The sequence below is a fragment of the Lagenorhynchus albirostris genome, chromosome 1 (assembly GCF_949774975.1).
Source record: "Lagenorhynchus albirostris chromosome 1, mLagAlb1.1, whole genome shotgun sequence".
Classification (NCBI taxonomy): domain Eukaryota; kingdom Metazoa; phylum Chordata; class Mammalia; order Artiodactyla; family Delphinidae; genus Lagenorhynchus; species Lagenorhynchus albirostris.
This window is the reverse complement of record NC_083095.1, coordinates 134002736-134023893: the sequence shown is the minus strand read 5'-3', so window position 1 is coordinate 134023893 and position 21158 is coordinate 134002736. Positions and strand designations below refer to the sequence as shown.

At 38.7% G+C, this 21158-nt stretch overlaps 1 protein-coding gene across 2 annotated transcripts in view; it reads right to left on the bottom strand.

Annotated features, from left to right (window-relative positions):
- Positions 1-21158, bottom strand: part of SCAPER (S-phase cyclin A associated protein in the ER) — a 493568-nt gene that overhangs the window by 148857 nt on the left and 323553 nt on the right. For both annotated transcript variants that reach the window (XM_060170191.1, XM_060170192.1), the window contains exon 24: positions 7221-7336. In XM_060170191.1, coding sequence (XP_060026174.1) covers positions 7221-7336 — 116 coding nt within the window. The remainder of the gene's footprint in view (positions 1-7220; positions 7337-21158) is intronic.

Genomic DNA, 21158 nt, shown 5'->3' with positions numbered 1-21158 from the left:
TTTCCACTATGAAATGAACTGCATCAGTCGCTACCCTGTGAGTATCACTAGACCAAGAAAAAGGAACAGACACCTTTAGGGATGAAACCTCAATAATCATGGGAGAGTAATTCCGAACACTCTGCCATTTGGAAAGAAGAAACACTCTTTGAAAAAAGAGTATCATGGCTCTCTTTCAGGTTGCAGTCATGCCCCAAACATTGTTGTTCCTGACCCTCATTCTGGCAGCGGTCACGTACATGGCTTCCGGCGACTGTGAGGAGTGAACAAGGGAAGCCATGCAAAGCATCTGACACAGGGCATGGCGCTGAGGATGCTCTCAATAAATGTTAAGTTCTGCCTCCCCACCAACTTCAAAGGATCAAGCAAACGCAATATTGCCAAGTAGATAAATTGCATAAGTTTATGTTATTTTACTTTGGAGAATAAATTTGTGATCTTCCTAGTAAGCAAGGCTCTACCTCACATCATCCTAAACTTATTTATTTTTACTGTATTCAGTGACTATTGTTCTACCTGAGACTGATTTACTAGATAGATAAATGTATATACTCTAAAGAAGCAAAAAAGCAACTTAATTTGTTTGATGTGAATAGAGAGGTATACTTTATAAAGGCCACAGCAGCAGGAAGAATTTATTTTTCATCATAGATTAAAACAGGGGTAATCTTATATAAACCCGTGTACTCTGATTCTAAAACTGTGATAAGGACAACAACCAAGAATATAGTTGTAGCATTTCCTTTGACCTTTTGAGGAAAGAAGTTATAGATATAAGATATACAAATCCACAGAAGTTTAAAGATGGAATAAAAACATATTGCCTTAAGCCTAGCTAACAGAGTGGTCAAAATCAGTAGGGCCTTATTTGGCTAAGATTGAGATGTGATCATATTTTAAGTCCACAGAGTCAAGTATTTGAAGCAGTGTGCTCTTTTACTGCTTTACTTCCGTGTCTCAGAAAATGAATTCATTCATGTATTCAAATGATATTTACTAAGATATCATATGATTTATAAGTAATGTATTTACTATGGTCTCTGATCCCAAGGAATTACAGTATCTCTGAGGAGAAGATAACACAATGAATGGAGTACTTGGCAACATTAATAAAGTGCTAAATTGGACTATTCTCTAAACTGTTTGATGTTTCTTCAATGATTTAGATGAAGATACGTATCTTTTACAGATCAACTTCAGGAGTGGCACAAAGTTAAAGAAAAAGAAACTAAATTAGAGGCCAAATCAGGATCCAAAAAGGATCTTGACAGGCTGGGCCAAAATTAACCAGGATGAAGTTTGGACTTAGGGTGAAAAAAACAAATGACCAAGTAAAATTAATAGATCATAGATTCTTAGAACCCAAAGTGACACAGACTTAGGGATTTAAAGTTCAATAATTAAGTAGGGTAAGTGGAGTCAAGACAATAACAACTACCAAAAAAGCCCCCTTGATATTAACTAAGTGCTTTCTTTGTGCAGAGCACTTAATAAATACACACACTTTTAGCAGTCAACAAGCCCTACCCTACATGGTAGGGTTACCATTTAACTGAGGTTCTGTTATAACAAGTAATTTAGCCCATGATCCCATAGCTACCAAGTGGAAAGCAGAGATTTAAGCTCAGATCTGACTGCAGAGCCTGTCTGTTCTCCATTATACCATGTGGTCTGCACTGCTCCATGTTGATAAGACTACTTACATATAAAAAAATTGTGTCCAGAGGGACAATGGAGGAAGAGAAGCAAGGCTGATGGAGAAGAAAGAGGGGCTGGTTAGTTCTGCTACAGAACAACCTAGAGCAGCTTAGAGAATAAAATAGTTAAGTAGAATAGCTTAACTATTTGGCCCCTTTATTGTCCATGAGTACCTGTCAAGAACTAGAAATACCAGATAAGTAAAAGGCAACCTGGGAAAGACAGCCCAGTATCATTTTTGGTGTTCCAAAAGGTTTGCTGGCTTCTTTATGAAATATGAACATTTACTGGTGCCTGAAAAGGGCTTGGAGATGTGGAATGCCAGCAAGTGTCAACTCTCACTTCTGTTATCATTGCCACTATGTAAATATACTACAAAAACACAACACAAAGTTTAGGTCACAGCAGATTCATCTTCTTATTTACATAACATGGGGCATTCCTTTAGCCCAAAGAAAATGACAAACTATCATTTATTTTCAAATATTAAAAGCTATGTTAAGAGGCAAACTAGTATATATAGAATGTATAAATAACAAGGTCCTAATAGCACAGGAAACTATATTCAATATCCTGTGATAAACCATAATGAAAAATAATATAAAAAAGAATGTACATATGTATAACTGAATCACCTTGCTGTACAGCAGAAATTAACACAACACTGTAAATAAACTATACTTTGATTTAAAAAAAAGCTATGTAAAACAACTGTTATTAGCCTAAACCAAAGAAAAGGTTAGAATATGTCATTCATTGTTTTGTACTTGTTTTCTCCAAGTAAAATTAGGAGGCAGAATAACATGAGTCATTCCAAAAGTAGATACAACATGAAATGAAAATTGCCTTGTTAAAAAAGAGGGGATATATGTATACGTATAACTGATTCACTTTGCTGTACAGCAGAAGCTAACACAACATTGTAAAGCAACTATACTCCAATAAAAATTCAAAAAAAAAAAAAAAAGAAAGAAAATTGCCTTGTTTCATGGTGATCTTTCCTGGCACTGAAAACAATTTTGCTGGAGCACATTTGTTAAAAAGGTTGATTTTAGAATACCATATCCCGACCAAGTCCTTTCAGTAATAACTGATATATATATATATATTAATTGAAGTATAGTTGATTTACAATATTGTGTTAGTTGTAGGTATACAGCACAATGGTTCAGTCTTATCTATATATCTATAAATCTATAGCTCTATCTATCTATCTATCTATATCTTCTTTTTCAGATTCTTTTCTTTTATAGGTTATTATGAAATATTGAGCATAGTCCCCTGTGCTATACATTAGGCCCCTATTGGTTATCCATTTTATACATAGTAGTGTGTATATGTTAATCCCAACCTCCTAATTTATACCTCCTCTACCCCTTTCCCCTTTGGGAACCATAAGTTTGTTTTCTATGTCTGTGGGCCTATTTCTGTTTTGTAAATAAGTTCATTTGTATCTTTTTTTTTTGATTCCACATATAAGTGATATCATATGATAACTGTCTTTGCCTGGCTTATTTCACTTAGTAGGATAATCTCTAGGTCCATCCATGTTGTTGCGAATGGCATTATTTCATTCTTTTTCATGGCTGAGTAATATTCCATTGTACATGACAAACCCACAGTTAATATCATACTCAATGGAGAAAAGCTGAAAGCATTTCCTCTAAGATCAGGAATAAGACAAGGATGTCCACTCTGACCATTTTTATTCAACATAGTTTTGGAAGTCCTAGCCACAGCAATCAGAGAAGAAAAAGAAATAAAAGGAATCCATGTTGGAACAGAAGAAGTAAAACTGTCAGTGTCTGCAGATGACATTATACTATACATAGAAAATCCTAAAGATGCTACCAGAAAACTACTAGAGCTCATCAATGAATTTGGTAAAGTTGCAGGACACAAAATTAATACAAAGAAATCTGTTGCATTTCTATACACTAACAGTGAAAGATCAAAGAGAAGAATTATGAAAACAATTCCATTTACCATTGCATCAAAAAGAATAAAATACCTAGGAATAAATCTACCAAAGGAGGCAAAAGACCTGTACTCTGAAAACTATAAGACACTGATGAAAGAAACTGAAGATGACACAAACAGGTGGAAAGATATACCATGTTCTTGGATTGGAAGAATCAATATTGTTAAAATGAGTATACTACTCAATGCAGTCTACAGATTCAATGCAATCCCTATCAAACTACCAATGGCATTTTTCACAGAATTAGAACAAAAAATTTTACAATTTGTATGGTAACACGAAAGACTCTGAATAGCCAAAGCAATCTTGAGAAAGAAAAACGGAGCTGGAGGAATCAGGCTCCTTGACTTCAGACTATAATACAAAGTTACAGTAATCAGAATAGTATGGTACTGGCACAGAAACAGACATGTAGATCAATGGAACAGGATAGAAAGCCCAGAAATAAACCAATACACCTATGGTCAATTAATCTACAACAAAGGAGGCAAGAATAGCCAATGGAGAAAAGACAGTCTCTTCAATAAGCGGTACTGGGAAAACTGGACAGCTACATGTAAAATAATGAAGTTAGAACATTCTCTAACACCATACACAAAAATAAACTCAAAATGGGTTAAAGATCTAAATGTAAGACTGGATACTATAAAACTCCTAGAGGAAAACATAGGCAGAACATTCTTTGACATAAACTGCAGCAATGTCTTTTTGGAGCCATCTCTGAGAATAATGGAAATAAAAACAAAAATAAACAAATGGGACCTAACCAATGATAATTTGAAAAGGATTCAAGCAGGTTTATGGGCTTTCTCTGTTTCTAAAAAAAAGAAAAACAACCCAGTGAAGATTCAGAAAGGTTTCAAAAATTTTAATTTTCATAAGTGGGTATAATTCTCAATTTCACACTAAAAAATTCTGCTGGAAGCAAAATATTCACTCAGAGGGAGTTACCTAGCAATAATTATAGGACAACTGCTGAGGTACCATGTGTAGTAAAAAGGAAGATGGGCAAATTGGTGAGGAAAGAGGATCAGGGAGTTGATTTTTCCACTCACAGAGCTCTGGGGCTGCAGGGGCAGTGAAGCATTAGGCTTGCAGTCATAGGTGATCCACATGATAAATGTTACTAGACAGTGGCTGCAACTTCTCAAATCTTTTCCTGTTTATTGCTGAGAAAAATGAACTACTGTAGGATAATTTAAAAAAAAAAAAAAACAACGAGAAACAAAATACAGTCTCTCTAGGTGAGAGCCATGAAAGGCCACAGGAAGCAGAAAACAAAATGCGCTAAGGTGGCAGAAGTTTCATGATGATGAGGGCTGGGAGCTCAACAGGGATAGAAGGGGAGGATCTGGGCAAGTTGAGAGCAAAGGAAGTCCCAAGGCCAGAGAGCAGTTAGAAGGAATATGAAAAAGTCACTGACTCAGGCCCACCAGTGTGCTTTGAGTCTACATTTAAATCTAATGTAGTTGTGGCATTTTTCTTGCCTGTCTCCAAGTAAGCAGCATAACCCTAATTCATTAGCCCGGAGAAGTGAGGCTAGTTTAGAAAGTAGAGTCATGATCTTGAGCTGTGCTAAGGACGGACAGGAGAATCTTAGAGTCAATGCTAGATGCCCACAGCCCTGAGTGCTGGCCTCACTCAGTAAGCAGTACCTGGCTGAAAACACAAACTTATTGGCCTAAGATGAGACGAAGAAACAAACTCTCAATCCTGGCACTGTGGCCAGCTGAGAAGCACTGATCTGGACTTTCAGGATTCCATGGCTCCTTTCCAAAGCAGGTGTGCTAATTCTTACTTAGGTCTTTTTGGGAACTATGGAAACCTCTTCTGTTCCCTAAACAAGAGGCACAAATAAGCACCAGAACATGCTCTCTGCCACAATGACAAAGGTAGCTTTGGGGAAATAGGCATTTCATCTAGGTTACCATTAAGGGAGCTCAGGGTCATACGTGTTGCAACCTACCAGAAAACAAACAAAACAACAACAACAACAATGAAACCAAAAAACAAAACAAAAACTATAGGTGCAGTTAAGATGAACAATATGAATTATTAACAGTTATGAAAAGCACTGTCCCAAAGAATCAAATGTCATTTCCTTTCTTACCTCAAACATTTTATTGTATTTCATTCTTTCCTTCCTCTCTCTCTCTCTCTGACAATTAATATACATTGAGGGCTGACAACATGCCAAGCAACACACTGTCAATAAAGTCTACTTTGATACGGAGTAGCAACTCTTCTGGGTTAGAACATCTATTTGTGTGCTATAACTGCCCCATGTACGGTTTTCTGCTCCAAAGAAAGATATCCTGACTTTAAAGGACACCTATACCTTCTTTCATTAATCTCTACTTTGTCAGTAGAGCAAAACAACCCAAACTAACTCAGTATCAAAGTCTGTACTTAGAAATCTCTCACGTCAAATAGATAACACTGTCTTGAACCAGGCAAGATTACTACTTTAAAAACTGTCACCTAATATTTATATAACACTTTAAAGTTTACAAAGAACTCTCACATACATTATTACTTCAACTGATCCCCACACTGTGAGGTGAATATGATTACCCCTGTTTGACCAAATGAGGAAACAGATGCAACAAGATTAAGGCATTTGTCCCAATTCTCCCAACTAGTAACCAGCAGAGGTAAAACTGGAATTCAGGTTTGTTTGACTCCAAAGCTGGTGCTATTTCTATTTTACCAAATGTCTCTCAGGAAGAAAGATAACATACTCTTGGAATTTTTTTTTTCTGTTGTATCCAGCACACAAATGAAGCACTCACTTTTATAGAGCTAATTAAATATTTAAAAGTTTCTCAGTGATATAACTGAACTTTTATCAAAACTCTCATTTAAACCCTGTAAATAAGAGTCTCCACAATCCAAAAATTGTGCATGTTACAACTCAGGAATACAATACTTCTGAAATAATGCTGTCTGCTACTACATCCTAGATGGCCAGGGACCAAAGGGTGATGTAAAAGAATAAGCAAGTAGATCTTGGGTCTAAAGGATGCACATGATCCTTACGACAGAGCAATTTGCAGTTAAAAGACCAAACTGCAATCCACTTCCCAACTATTTGGCTGGGACTCCAGACTATGGCAGTCTTGGCCTCAGACTGCTCTTCCTGTACGTTAGGAACTTCTTCAAATTTCACAGCTCAGGCCTTTGTCAATGTACTTACCTCCTTTTTTGTATGCAATACAAAAAGTTAGCTGTTATTACTACTCATTTCTGTTCAAATTTTGTAAGCAGTTAGAACTTCTCACAAGTTCATCAGTTCTTCTTGATTTAGGATTAGAAAAGGTCACAGACCAAAGAAATTTCCTTCATAAGGCTTTTTAAGCTCAATTTGAGTTTTGTAAATGAAGTCGAGCACCTCTGTTTTTCTCCCTAATGGGGAGTGTAAGCTTTTGCTATTCAAGCCTGAATAAATATACAGTTTTCCTGTGGTCCCCCATATGCAAACCATAGGGCAGAAATGACTCACAAGTGAAACGTGAAAGACAGATTAAAAAACTATACTTACTTAGGAGGAATTCGTGAAACTGTGTTCACATTTGTGACTGGGACCACTACTTGAAGAATGTGTTCAAGGGCTGTTAATCCACCAGCAACTTGAAATGCAATCTGATCTGCCACATTCTAAACAGAAATACAAAAAGAAATTAACCCCATTTCCCAGGCATAAAATTATAACCAAATGAAATATTTAGTTGTAGTGTGAAATATTCTGTTGGTTCAATTATTCTACAAACACTTATTGAATGCTTACTCAGTGCTAGGAACTATAGGCCAAAAGTGGTGAACAAAAAATCATAGCTGCTGTCCCCATGAAGCTTAAAATTTAGTGGATGAGACCAACATTAATCAAATAAATATAAATAAAACAATTTGAATTACAGTAAGTACTCTGAAGAAAAAGGAAAGGTGCTCTATGAGAACAGTGGGGGAATCAACTGTATATTGGGGAAAGGGGTCAGCACAGGCTTTTCTGAGAAAGTTGAGGTTTTGAGACAGGCAAAAGAAAAGGGAAAGGGATGAAGCACTCCAAGCATAGGAAAAAATCATTTCATACAGAAGTTTTTAGCAACACTTTTAAAAACTGGATTATTTTGTAATGTTAATTACCACTTAACAAGACAAACTGACTTCCACAAAGATTTCCTTTGCTAGAACTTTTTTCTTCAGTAATACAAGATAATCTAATAACTAACCAGTTAGATGTACCTTTTTTAAAAAAGGGGAGACCTTTAAGATGGTGGAGGAGTGAGACGTGGAGACCACTCTCCTCCCCACAAATACATCAGAAATACATCTACATGTGGAACAACTCCTTCAGAACACCTACTGAACGCTGGCAGAAGACCTTAGACTTCCCAAAAGGCAAGAAACTCCCCACGTACTTGGGTAGGGCAAAAGAAAAAAGAAAAAACAGAGACAAAAGAATAGGGACAGGACCTGAACCTCAGGGAGGGAGCTGTGAAAGAGGAAAGGTTTCCACACACTAGGAAGCCCCTTCACTGGCAGAGATGGGGGCTGGCGGGGGGGAAGCTTCTGAGCCACGGAGGAGATCGCAGCAACAGGGGTGCAGAGGGCAAAGCAGAGAGATTCCCGCACAGAGGATCGGTGCCCACCAGCACTCAACAGCCTGACAGGCTTGTCTGCTTACCCGCCAAGGCAGGTGGGGGCTGGGAGCTGAGGCTCAGGCTTCTTCAGAGGTCGGATCCCGGGGAGAGGACTGGGGTTGGCTGCGTGAACACAGCCTGAAGGGGCTTAGTGCGCCACAGCTAGCTGGGAGGGAGTCTGGGAAAAAGTCTAGAACTGCCTAATAGGCAAGAGACCATTGTTTCAGGGTGCACGAGGAGAGGGGATTCAGAGCACCACCTAACTAAGCTCCAGAGATGGGTGCAAGCTGCGGCTATCAGCGCGGACACCAGAGACAGGCATGAAACGCTAAGGCTGCTGCTGCAGCCACCAAGAAGCCTGTGTGCAAGCACAGGTCACTATCCACACCTCCCCTCCCGGGAGCCTGTGCAGCCTGCCACTGCCAGGGTCCCGTGATCCAGGGACAACTTCCCCGGGAGAACACATGGCACGCCTCAGGCAGGTGTAACGTCATGCTGGCCTCTGCCGCCGCAGGCTCGCCCTGCATTCGGTACCACTCGCTCCAACTGGCCTGAGTGAGCCAGAGCCCCCTAATCAGCTGCTACTTTAACCTCGTCCTGTCTGAGTGAAGAACAGACACCCTCCAGCGACCTACACACAGAGGCGAGGCCAAATCCAAAGCTGAACCCCAGGAGCTGTGAGAACAAAGGAGAGAAAGGGAAACTTCTCCCAGCAGCCTCAGGAGCAGTGGATTAAATCTCCACAATAAACTTGATGTACCCTGCATCTGTGGAATACCTGAATAGACAACGAATCATCCCAAAATTGAGGCGGTGGACTTTGGGAGCAACTGTAGACTTGGAGTTCGCTTTCTGCATCTAATTTGTTTCTGGTTTTATGTTTATCTTAGTTTAGTATTTCGAGTTTATTATCACAGTAGATTTGTTTATTGATTTGGTTGCTCTCTTCCTTTATATATATATCATATATATAAAATATATATATGATATATATATCATATATATGATATATATATCATATATATATATTTTTTTCTGTTTTCTCTTTTTGTGAGTGTGTATGTGTATGCTTTGTGTGATTTTGTCCGTATAACTTTGCTTTTACCATTTGTCCTAGGGTTTGGCCTGTCGGTTTCTTCTTTTTTTTTTTTTTTAGTGTGGTTTTTAGCGCTTGTTATCATCGGTGGATTTGTTTTTGGTTTGGTTGCTTTCCTCTTTCTTTTTTTTTTCCTTAATTACTTTTTAATTTTTAATAATTTTATTTTACTTTTTATTTTAATAACTTTATTTTCCTCCCTCCCTCCCTCCCTCGCTTTCTCCATTTTCTTCTGAGCTGTGTGACTGACCAGGTCTTGGTTCTCTGGCCGGGTGTCAGGCCTGAGCCTCAGAGGTGGGAGAGCCAATCTCAGGACACTGGTCCACCAGAGACCTCCTGACACCATGTAATATCAAACAGCAAAAGCTCTCCCAGAGATCTCCATCTCAACACGAAGACCCAGCTCCACTCAAAGACCAGCAAGCTACAGTGCTGGCCACCGTATGCCAAACAACTAGCAAAACAGAAACACAACCCCACTCATTAGCAGAGAGGCTGCCTAATATCATAATAAGGTACCAGACACCCCAACACACACCACCAGACGCGGCCCTGCCCACCAGAAAGACAAGACCCAGCCTCATCCACCAGAACACAGGCACCAATTCACTCCACCAGGAAGCCTACACAACCCACTGAACCAACCTTACCCACTGGGGGCAGACACCAAAAACAACGGGAACTATGGACCTGCAGACTGTGAAAAGGAGACCCCAAACATAGTAAGTTAACCAAAAGGAGAAGACAGAGAAATACACAGCAGATGAAGGAGAAAGGTAAAAACCCACCAGACCAAACGAATGAAGAGGATATAGGCAGTCTAGCTGAAAAAGAATTCAGAGTAATGATAGTAAAGATGATCCAAAATCTTGGAAACAGAATGGAGAAAATACAAGAAACGTTTAACAAGGACCTAGAAGAACTAAAGAGCAAACAAACAATGATGAACAACACAATAAATGAAATTAAAAATTCTCTAGAAGGAAGCAATAGCTGACTAACTGAGGCAGAAGAACGGATAAGTGACCTGGAAGATAAAATAGTGGAAATAACTACCCAGAGCAGAATAAGGAAAAAAGAATGAAAAGAATTGAGGACAGTCTCAGAGACCTCTAGGACAACATTAAACGCACCAACATTGGAATTATAGGGGTCCCAGAAGAAGAAGAGAAGAAAAAAAGGAACCGAGAAAATACTGAAGAGATTATAGTTGAAAATTTCCATAATATGGGAAAGGAAATAGTCAATCAAGTCCAGGAAGCACAGAGAGGCCCATACAGGATAAATCCAAGGAAAAACATGCCAAGACACATATTAATCAAACTGTCAAAAATTAAATACAAAGAAAACATATTAAAAGCAGCAAGGGAAAAGCAACAAACAACATACAAGGGAATCCCCATAAGGTTAACAGCTGAGCTTTCAGCAGAGACTCTACAAACCAGAAGGCAGTGGCAGGACATATTTATAGTGATGAAACGGAAAGAATTACAACCAAGATTACTCTACCCAGCAAGGATCTCATTCAGATTCGATGGAGAAATTAAAACCTTTACAGACAAGCAAAAGCTAAGAGAATTCAGCATCACCAAACCACCTTTACAACAACTGCTAAAGGAACTTCTTTAGGCAAGAAAAACAAGAGAAGGAAAAGACCTACAATAAGAAACCCAAAACAATTAAGAAAATGGTAATAGGAACATACATATTGATAACTACCTTAAATGTAAATGGATTAAATGCTCCAACCAAAAGACATAGACTGGCTGAATGGATACAAAAACAAGACCAGTATATATGCTGTCTATAAGAGACCCACTTCAGACCTAGGGACACATACAGACTGAAAGTGAGGGGTTGGACAAAGGTATTCCATGTAAATGTAAACCGAAAGAAAGCTGGAGTAGCAATTCTCATATCAGACAAAATAGACTTTAAAATAAAGACTACTAAAAGAGACAAAGAATGACACTACATAATGATCAAGGGATCAATCCAAGAAGAGGATATAACAATTGTAAATATTTATGCACCCAACATAGGAGCACCTCAATACACAAGGCAAATGCTAATAGCGAGGAAAGGGGAAATCGACAGTAGCACATTCATAGTAGGGGACTTTAACGCCCCACTTTCACCAATGGACAGATCATCCAAAATGAAAATAAATAAGGAAACACAAGCTTTAAATGATACATTAAACAACATGGACTTAATTGATATTTATAGGACATTCCTTCCAAAAATAACAGAATCCACTTTCTTCTCAAGTGCTCATGGAACATTCTCCACGATAGATCATATCTTGGGTCACAAATCAAGCCTAGGTAAATTTAAGAAAACCGAAATCTTGTCAAGTATCTTTTCCAACCATAATGCTATGAGACTAGGTACCAATTACAGGAAAAAAATTGTAAAAAATATAAACACATGGAGGCTAAATAATACACTACTAAATAACCAAGAGATCACTTAAGAAATCAAAGAAGAAATAAAAAAATACCTAAAAATATATGACAATGAAGAAACGACGACCCAAAACCTATGGGATGCAGCAAAAGCAGTTCTAAGAGGGAAGTTTATAGCAATACAATCCTACCTTAAGAAAGAAGAAACATCTCAAATAAACAACCTATCCAGACACCTAAAGAAATTAGAGAAAGAAGAAGAGAAAACCCCAAAGATAGCAGAAGGAAATAAATCATAAAGATCAGATCAGAAATAAGTTAAAAAGAAATGAAGGAAACAATAGCAAAGATCAATAAAACGAAAAGTTGGTTCTTTGAGAAGATAAACAAAATTGATAAACTATTAGCCAGACTCAACAAAAAAAAAAAAGGGAGAAGACTCAAATCAACAGGATTAGAAAAGAAAAAGGAGAAGTAACAACTGACACTGCAGAAATACAAAGGATCATGAGTGATTACTACAAGCAACTACGAAATGGACAACCTGGAAGAAATGGACAAATTCTTAGAAAAGCACAATCTTCCAAGACTGAACCAGGAAGATATAGAAAATATAAACAGACCAATCACAAGCACTGAAATTGAAACTGTGATTAAAAATCTTCCAACAAACAGAAGCCCGTGACAAGATGGCTTCAGAGGTGACTTCTATCAAACATTTAGAGAAGAGCTAACACCTATCCTCCTCCAACTCATAGTAGAGAGAGGAGTACTCCAAAACTCATTCTATGAGGCCACCATCACCCTGATACTAAAACCAGACAAAGATGTCACAAAGAAAGAAAACTACAGGCCAATATCACTGATGAACATAGATGCAAAAATCCTCAACAAAATACTAGCCAACAGAACCCAGCAGCACATTAAAAGGATCATACACCATGATCAAGTGGGGTTTATACCAGGAATGCAAGGATTCTTCAATATATGCAAATCAATCAATGTGATAAACCATATTAACAAATTGAAGGAGAAAAACCATATGATCACCTCAACAGATGCAGAAAAAGCTTTCAACAAAATTCAACACTCATTTATGATAAAAACCCTCCAGAGAGTAGGCATACAGGGAATTTACCTCAACATAATAAAGGCCATATATGACAAACCCACAGCCAACATCATTCTCAGTGATGAAAAACTGAAACCATTTCCTCTCAGATTAGGAACAAGACAAGGTTGTCCACTCTCACCACTATTATTCAACATAGTTTTGGAAGTTTTAGCCACAGCAATCAGAGAAGAAAAGGAAATAAAAGGAATCCCAACTGGAAGAGAAGAAGTAAAGCTGTCACTGTTTGCAGATGACATGAGACTATACATAGAGAATCCTAAAGATGCTACCAGAAAACGACTAGTGCTAATCAATAAATTTGGTAGTAGCAGGATACACAATTAATGCACAGCAATCTCTTGCATTCCTATACACTATTGATGGGAAATCTGAAAGAGAAATTAAGGAAACACTTCCATTTACCAATGCAAGAAGAAGAATAAAATACCTAGGAATAAACCTACCTAAGGAGACAAAACACCTGTATGCAGAAAACTATAAGACACTGATGAAAGAAATTAAAGATGATACAAACAGATGGAGAGATATACCGTGTTCTTGGATTGGAAGAATCAATATTGTAAAAATGACTGTACTACCCAAAGCAATCTACAGATTCAATGCAATCCCTATCAAACTACCACTGGCATTTTTCACAGAACTAGAACAAAAAATTTCACAATTCGTAGGGAAACATAAAAGATCCCAAATAGCCAAAGCAATCTTGAGAAAGAAAATGGAGCTAGAGGAATCAGGTTCCCAGACTTCAGACTATACTACAAAGCTACAGTAATCAAGACTGTATGGTACTGGCTCAAAAACAGAAACAGATCAATGGAACAGGAGAGAAAGCCCAGAGAGAAACCCACACACATATGGTCACCTTATCTTTGGTAAAAGAGGCAAGAATATACAATGGAGTAAAGACAGCCTCTTCAATAAGTGGTGCTGGGAAAACTGGACAGCTACATGTAAAAGAATGAAATTAGAACACTTCCTAAAACGATACACCAAAATAAACTCCAAACGGATTAAAGACCTAAATGGAAAGCCAGACACTATCAAACTCTTAGAGGAAAACATAGGCAGAACATTCTATGACATAAATCACAGCAAGATCCTTTTTGACCCACCCTCTAGAGAAATGGAAATAAAAACAAAAATAAACAAATGTAACCTCAGGATACTTGAAAGCTTTTTTGCACAGCAAAGGAAAACATAGACAAGATGAAAAGACAACCCTGAGAACGGGAGAAAATATTTCCAAATGAAGCAGCTAACAAAGGATTAACCTCCAAAATTTACAGCCAGTTCATGCAGCTCAATATCAAAAAAACAAACAACCCAATCCAAAAATGGGTAGGAGACCTAAATCGACATTTCTCCAAAGAAGATATACAGATTGCCAACAAACACATGAAAGGATGTTCAACATCCCTAATCATTAGAGAAATGCAAATCAAAACTCCAATGAGGTATCACCTCACACCAGTCAGAATGGCCATCATCAAAAAATCTACAGAAAATAAATGCTAGAGAGAGTGTGGAGAAAAGGGAACCCTCTTGCACTGTTGGTGGGAATGTAAATTGATACAGCCACTATGGAGAACAGTATGGAGGTTCCTCAAAAAACTAAAAATAGAACTACCATGCGACCCAGCAATCCCACTACTGGGCATATACCCTGAGAAAACCATAATTCAAAAAGAGTCATGTAGGGCTTCCCTGGTGGCGCAGTGGTTGAGAGTCCGCCTGCCGATGCAGGGGACATGGGTTCGTGCCCCAATCTGGGAAGATCCCACATGCCACGGAGCAGCTGGGCCCGTGAGCCATGGCCGCTGAGCCTGCACGTCCAGAGCCTGTGCTCCGCAACAGGAGAGGCCACAACAGTGAGAGGCCCGCGTACCGCAAAAAAAAAAAATAATTAAAAAAATAAAAATAAAATAAAAAAAGAGTCATGTACCACAATGTTCATTGCAGCTCTATTCACAGAAGCCAGGACATGGAAGCAACCTAAGTATCCATCAACAGATCAATGGGTAAAGAAGATGTGGCACATATATACAATGGAATATTATTCAGCCATAAAAAGAAATGAAATTGAGTTATTTGTAGTGAGGGGGATGGACCTAGAGTCTGTCATACAGAGTGAAGTAAGTCAGAAAGAGAAAAACAAATACCGTATGCTAACACGTATATATGGAATCTAAAAAAAAAAAAAAAGTTCTGAAGAACCTAGGGACAGGATAGGAATAAAGGCACAGACGTAGGGAATGGACTTGAGGACATGGGGAGGGGGAAGGGTAAGCTGGGACCAAGTGAGAGAGTGGCATGGACATATATACACTACCAAATGTAGAATAGCTAGTGGTAAGCAGCCGCATAGTACCGGGAGATCAGCTCAGTGCTTTGTGACCACCTACAGGGGTGGGATAGGGAGGGCTGGAGGGAGATGCAAGAGGGAGGGGATATGGGGATGTATGTATACATAGAGCTGATTCACTTTGTTATACTGCAGAAACTAACACACCATTGTAAAGCAATTATACTCCAAAAAAGATGTAAAAAAAAAAAAAGTCTGTGATAATGATAATAGCTAAAAATAAATAAATAAAAAAAGCCACTTCACCTATTTTAGGGAGAATATTAAGTAACCATTTTAGAACTCAACCTATGATTTTTCTATACAACTTCTGATTTGTATACCATTCTTGTGGGAAGGATATATAAGCTCTTTGCATTCCTCTGGCATGGGGACAGCAAGAGTTTTTAAGCATACACAGAATCACTGCATCAAATATGTGAAATACAGGATAGCAACCTGCTATAGGCTGAATTGTGTCCCCACCCTCCACTGAATTCTTATGTTGAAGTCCCAACCCCTAGTACCTCAGAATGTAACTGTATTTGAGGATAAGAAATTTAGAGAGGTGATTAAGTTAAAATGAGGCTGTTAGGGTGAGGCCTTAATCTAATATGACTGTTGTCCTTATAAGAGAACAAGAGAAACCAGGAATGCACATGCACAGAGAAAAAGGCCGTACACAGCAAGAAGGTTTCCAATTACAAACCAAGGAGAGACGCCTCAGAAAAAAACCAAACCTCCTAACACTTTCACCCTGGACTTCAGCCTCCAGAACTCTGAGAAAAGAAACTTGTGCTATTTAAGCCACTCAGTCTGTGGTACTTTGTTATGGCAGCCCTAGGAAACTAATATTCAACCCCTCTATTACAATACCACCTTATATTTCTTTTAATAGTATTCCACAGTTCATTAAGCCTTCAAATGTCTTTGGAATACTGAGGGGCTTTTTTATTGCGGGGGGTACTTAGGGGAGATATATGAGTTATTCACAGGCTCTGTCAAACATGTTTTCCTGATTCTTCTGATGTTCAAAGCACAATGCTCTGCCTGCTTGATGTGGACTATCAATTATTGGCTCCAGTACATGTCTGGAGTTTGGTAGTATAATATCTTAATCATTCATTTACTCATTCTTTGTGCACAATAAAATACAGTCTGAGACTATAAGAAGTTCATCATGAATCCTAGACAAGACCTCACACTTTTAAGATTAAAAATTAACAATTTATGTTGTTATTAATGAAAAAATGTTTCCTTGCAATAAAACAAACAATCAGAAAATTGAAAACTAGGTGCTCAGTAATTTATTTAAAACCATAATGCTGTTACCATTCTTTCTTCTTATGCTAGGATGTCAATATAATTAGAAAATAGTAACAACTTTGTATTAGTACATAGCATACACAGATAAAACTGCACTAATCATAACTATATAGCTGGATGACCTATGGCAAATTGAAAACACATTGTAATAACTCCAAAATTAAAAAATAAAGCTCTATAACATGCCATAATACCCCTGTTGCCCATCCTACTCATTATCTCTCCGTCTTTCCCCGATGTAAAGGCTCTCCTGACTTCTAAAATCACAGAATCCTTTTGTTTTCTTTTCAATTCTATAAAAATAGAATCACACTTTATATATTCTATAATATCTAATTTTTCTTGCTTGTTTTTTCCCCTAAATTCATCCATATTGTTGCCTGTAGCAGTATTCGATTCATTTTCCTTGCTGTATGGTATTCCTTTGTCTGATTACATACCTCAACTTATTTAAATGTTTAACCGCTGATTGACATTTGGGTTGTTTCCACTTCGAAACTCTGGACAATGCTGCTTTCAACATTTTTGTATATGTATTTGGGCACATGTGACATGCAGTTGAGTATATGCTTAAAAGTAGAACTGCTGGGTCACAGAGTGTGCATAGGTTGTGTTATTAGTTATAGCCAAACAGCTTTCTAAAATATTCAGAACAATTTTTGTACACATTGCAGTGCTGTGATGATTTCAGTTACTCTACAATGACACCAAAACTTGCCTTTATCAAGTTTTTTTTTTTAAACTTTAGTGATTCTAATGGGTGTATACTCGCCTTTTTTTTTTTTTTTTTTTTTTTTGGCTGTGCTGAGTCTTTGTTGCTGTATGCGGGTTTCTCTGGTTCCGGCGGGGATGCAGTGAGGCTTCCATGGTGGTACAGTGGTTAAGAATCCGCCTGCCAATGCAGGGGACATGGGTTCAAGCCCTGGGGCTACTCTTCGTTGTGATGCACGGGCTTCTCACTGTGGTGGCTTCTCTTGTGGCAGAGCATGGGCTCTAGGCACGTGGGCTTCAGTAGCTGTAGCACATGGGCTCAGTAGTTGTGGCCCACGGGCCCTAGAGTGCACATGCTTCAGTAGTTGCAGAGTGTGGGCTCAGCAGTTGCAGCGTGCGGGCTCTAGGGCGTGTGGGCTTCAGTAGTTGTGGCACACAGGCTCAGTAGTTGCAGCTCGCAGGCTCTAAAGGACGGGCTCAGTAGTTGTGGCACATGGGCTTACTTTACTGCATGGTATGTGAGATCTTCCCGGACTAGGGATTGAACCCATGTCCCCTACATTGGCAGGCCAATTCTTAACCACTGGACCACCAGGGAAGTCCCTGTATACTCACATTTAATTGAGGATTTTATTTGTCTTTCCCTGATGATGGGGTTGAACACATTTTGTTCATTGGCTTTTTTTTTTTAATTTGAGGTGTACTTTACAATAGGGTGAAGAGCTCAGATCTTAAGGATACCATTCAGTTAAATTTGATGAGCACCTATCAAGACCTGAACATTTCCATTACCCTAGAAAGTCCCCTCATGCCCCTTTCACAGTCAATCCCTCCTCCCTGATGCAACCACTGATTTGATTTATGGTACCGTAGGTTAGTTTTGTCCACGGTAGAATTTCATATAAATGAGATCATGTAGTACGTATGAATATTTAATTTGGTAGTGATTGGTTATCCTACCAGCAGTTTTACCAGAGCCAGGCCTAGGGTATCACGGAAGCATCTTTAGCCCAGGGGAAACGGCAGAGGGGCTCTGAGTCAAGATAGGGAAGCAAACACATATGTACACATCCTTTCTTCTATACTCAAATAGGAATTATAGATAAAATATTTAATAACATGAAAAAATAACCACATTAAAAATAAGTGAAACATCTCTGTAAAATAGGGATGGAAAAGCTCATAATAATGCATAGAGCAAGGGTCCAACTTTCAGCAGACTCTTAAAAGAACATTTGCCCTTCTAGACTCTTTCTTCTTCCTCAGCTTTCACACTGATTCAGCCTCCAAGTTCTGATTACTCATCTCCTGTTATGGCCCTTAACTTTTGCCTTTTCTATCCATGTCTATATTCTTACCATGTCAGTTCAGGCTTTCATGGTCTGTTGCTTGAGGCACTGCAGCAACCTCCTAACTAGTATCTCTGGATCCTAGCTTACTTCACAGCACACCATTCTCTAGAGCAGTGCTTCCCAAACACTCTAAGATGAAAGTCAGGTGTTTTTGTTTCTTTGTTTTTAATATTTTCACTCCATTGTGACCAATAGTTTTGTGAAATATAATACCAATTAAATACTAAACAAATGAGGGAAAAAAGGTGTACTAAGTTTGAGCCCACATTTTAAAATATTAGATGAAAGACATAAAATTACTCTTGATTTGTGTACTTATCTCACCATCTTCTAGTGACAGTAGCCTGGCACTGGCCTGTGGACTCTCTTTTGAGTAGCCCTGCTCTGGATGCCTTTATATGCAATGAAGATAATATTCTCAAGAGTAAATGTGATCATGCCACTCTGTGGGTGAAACATTTGAATGACTGCTTCCTCACTGTCTACAGAATGAGGCCCAAACTCTTTAGCACAATTCTTCAGAATCTGATCCCTCTCTAACAGCTTCCTTCCCTGCCATGCTCCTGCCTCTCTCTCAACCAGATTCCCCATGTGGCCCATGCTGTTTCATGCCTCTGTGCTTTGGCATATACTGATCTTCCTAGAAGGGATGATCCTCTAGCTTTTCATCTTTGTATCCCCACTAAACTCAGAACTTCCTGCAGCCAGGGACCATGTCTTCTTCATCACCATATCCCCAACACTTAGCAGAGGGGAATGTACTCAGAAAATGCTTCATCAATGGTTGTTCGGAAAATGCTTCATCAACAGTTTTGGAAAAGAAGGCTCACAAAGGTATTTTAACAGGATTTTAACTGTGAAAACACAGATAGTCAATTGCTCTGGTATGATCCCAGGATACAATTCCTGTTACTGCATGTGCCTAGTGGAATAGTTTTTCATTGGGATTGAGCTTCATGACCAGAGAACAAAATTCAGTTTTTCGAGACTGAAACACATGTTCACCTTGAGCCTCCTTAATAGCCACCAAGAAACTAAATTCTCCACTTGTACTCCGTTTCAATGTAAAGCCTTTATATTTTGATATTTCTCAACTCAAAGTTATGTCATACCCTAAGCCAAGCAGATGCACCAATTGATGCAATCTGTCCACAGAGAAACAAAACAGCACCACTGCTGTTCTCATAGACCTTTCCACAAGAAGAGAGAACTGGGTCAACATTGCAAAAGTGTAGGGGAAAAGGACTGAGTGAAAGCAGACCATCTTAATGTACACATCTATGCCTTAAAAACAAAACAAAATAAACTCAAAGCCTTTCATGCAGTGCCAACAACATGGATATGACCTCTTGAAAAACTTAAAACATGGGCTCTAACAGACATTAAGCAGGAAAAAAAAAAGCCAATTTCAGGAAGATAGGCCATTCAAAGCCAAATTTTTATTAAAGTATTATTGAAAATTGAAGTTCTAATTTATCAATTGCACCTTTTCAAGGAACTGAAGCAAAACCAACTGTGAAATAAAAAAACTCACAAATTTCTCCCCAGAGAAATCAAGGATGGTTTTGGTCATGTGCACTTCTGTATTACAGATCCAACAAGCCATTTTTGGATTCTCATCCACAGAGCATGGCCAAGTGGGAACACTGTTCAGTATCCTCCTAACTTCTTCTTCATGCCCCACATCAACTCCTATTCATGCCATCATCTCTGCCCTACCTCAGGGCCCCATTTCTCTCTGTTTGCAAGCTCCTCAAGAGTGGCAGCTGACTCATCTCTGCAGCCCCAGTGATGACACAGAACAGAAATGGTAAATACTTGATGGATGAGTGACTGAACAAAAGGATGAACAAATGAAAAGATCTCTCCCAAACAGCAAAAATGTCCTGTGAGATATGACAGTTTAACACAATTATAGGGGCCCGTGAGCATAACAAGGAGAAACACCTCCCACTGGATCCTATTTCCTAATACAGTGCAAATGAACAGCTCTTCTTTCTCTCTGTACATAAAGGTAGATGAGACAATTCTCTGATAGCCCATGCCTTTTTCACCTCAGGGGGACAGAAAGGGAAACTCAAACTGGCTCAATGATGAGTTGCCCAAATGTTAAAATCAAGGGGGGAAAAACACCTTCTTAAGCATGTGGCATTAAATACTCTTTATGCAAATGAAGATCACTTTCACACAGTAATCCAGGTAGACTTAAAGGACGTATAGAGCCTCTCATTTCTTCCTCCTCTCTTTTCCCACCACACTAGCTTCTTGTGCCAATCATGTGGTACTTCCTATACACTGCTCTCTTTATATTCCTGGATGCCACAGTGAGGCTGGATGCTCCTCAAATACATGGTCATATACTTGTTCCTATCCCTCTCAGTGTCTAGAAAAAAGCAAGTATGCAAAAAATGCTTAACCATAACTATACTCTCCATCCAACCTGCCCCCTTCTCGATTTGTAATGTTCAAA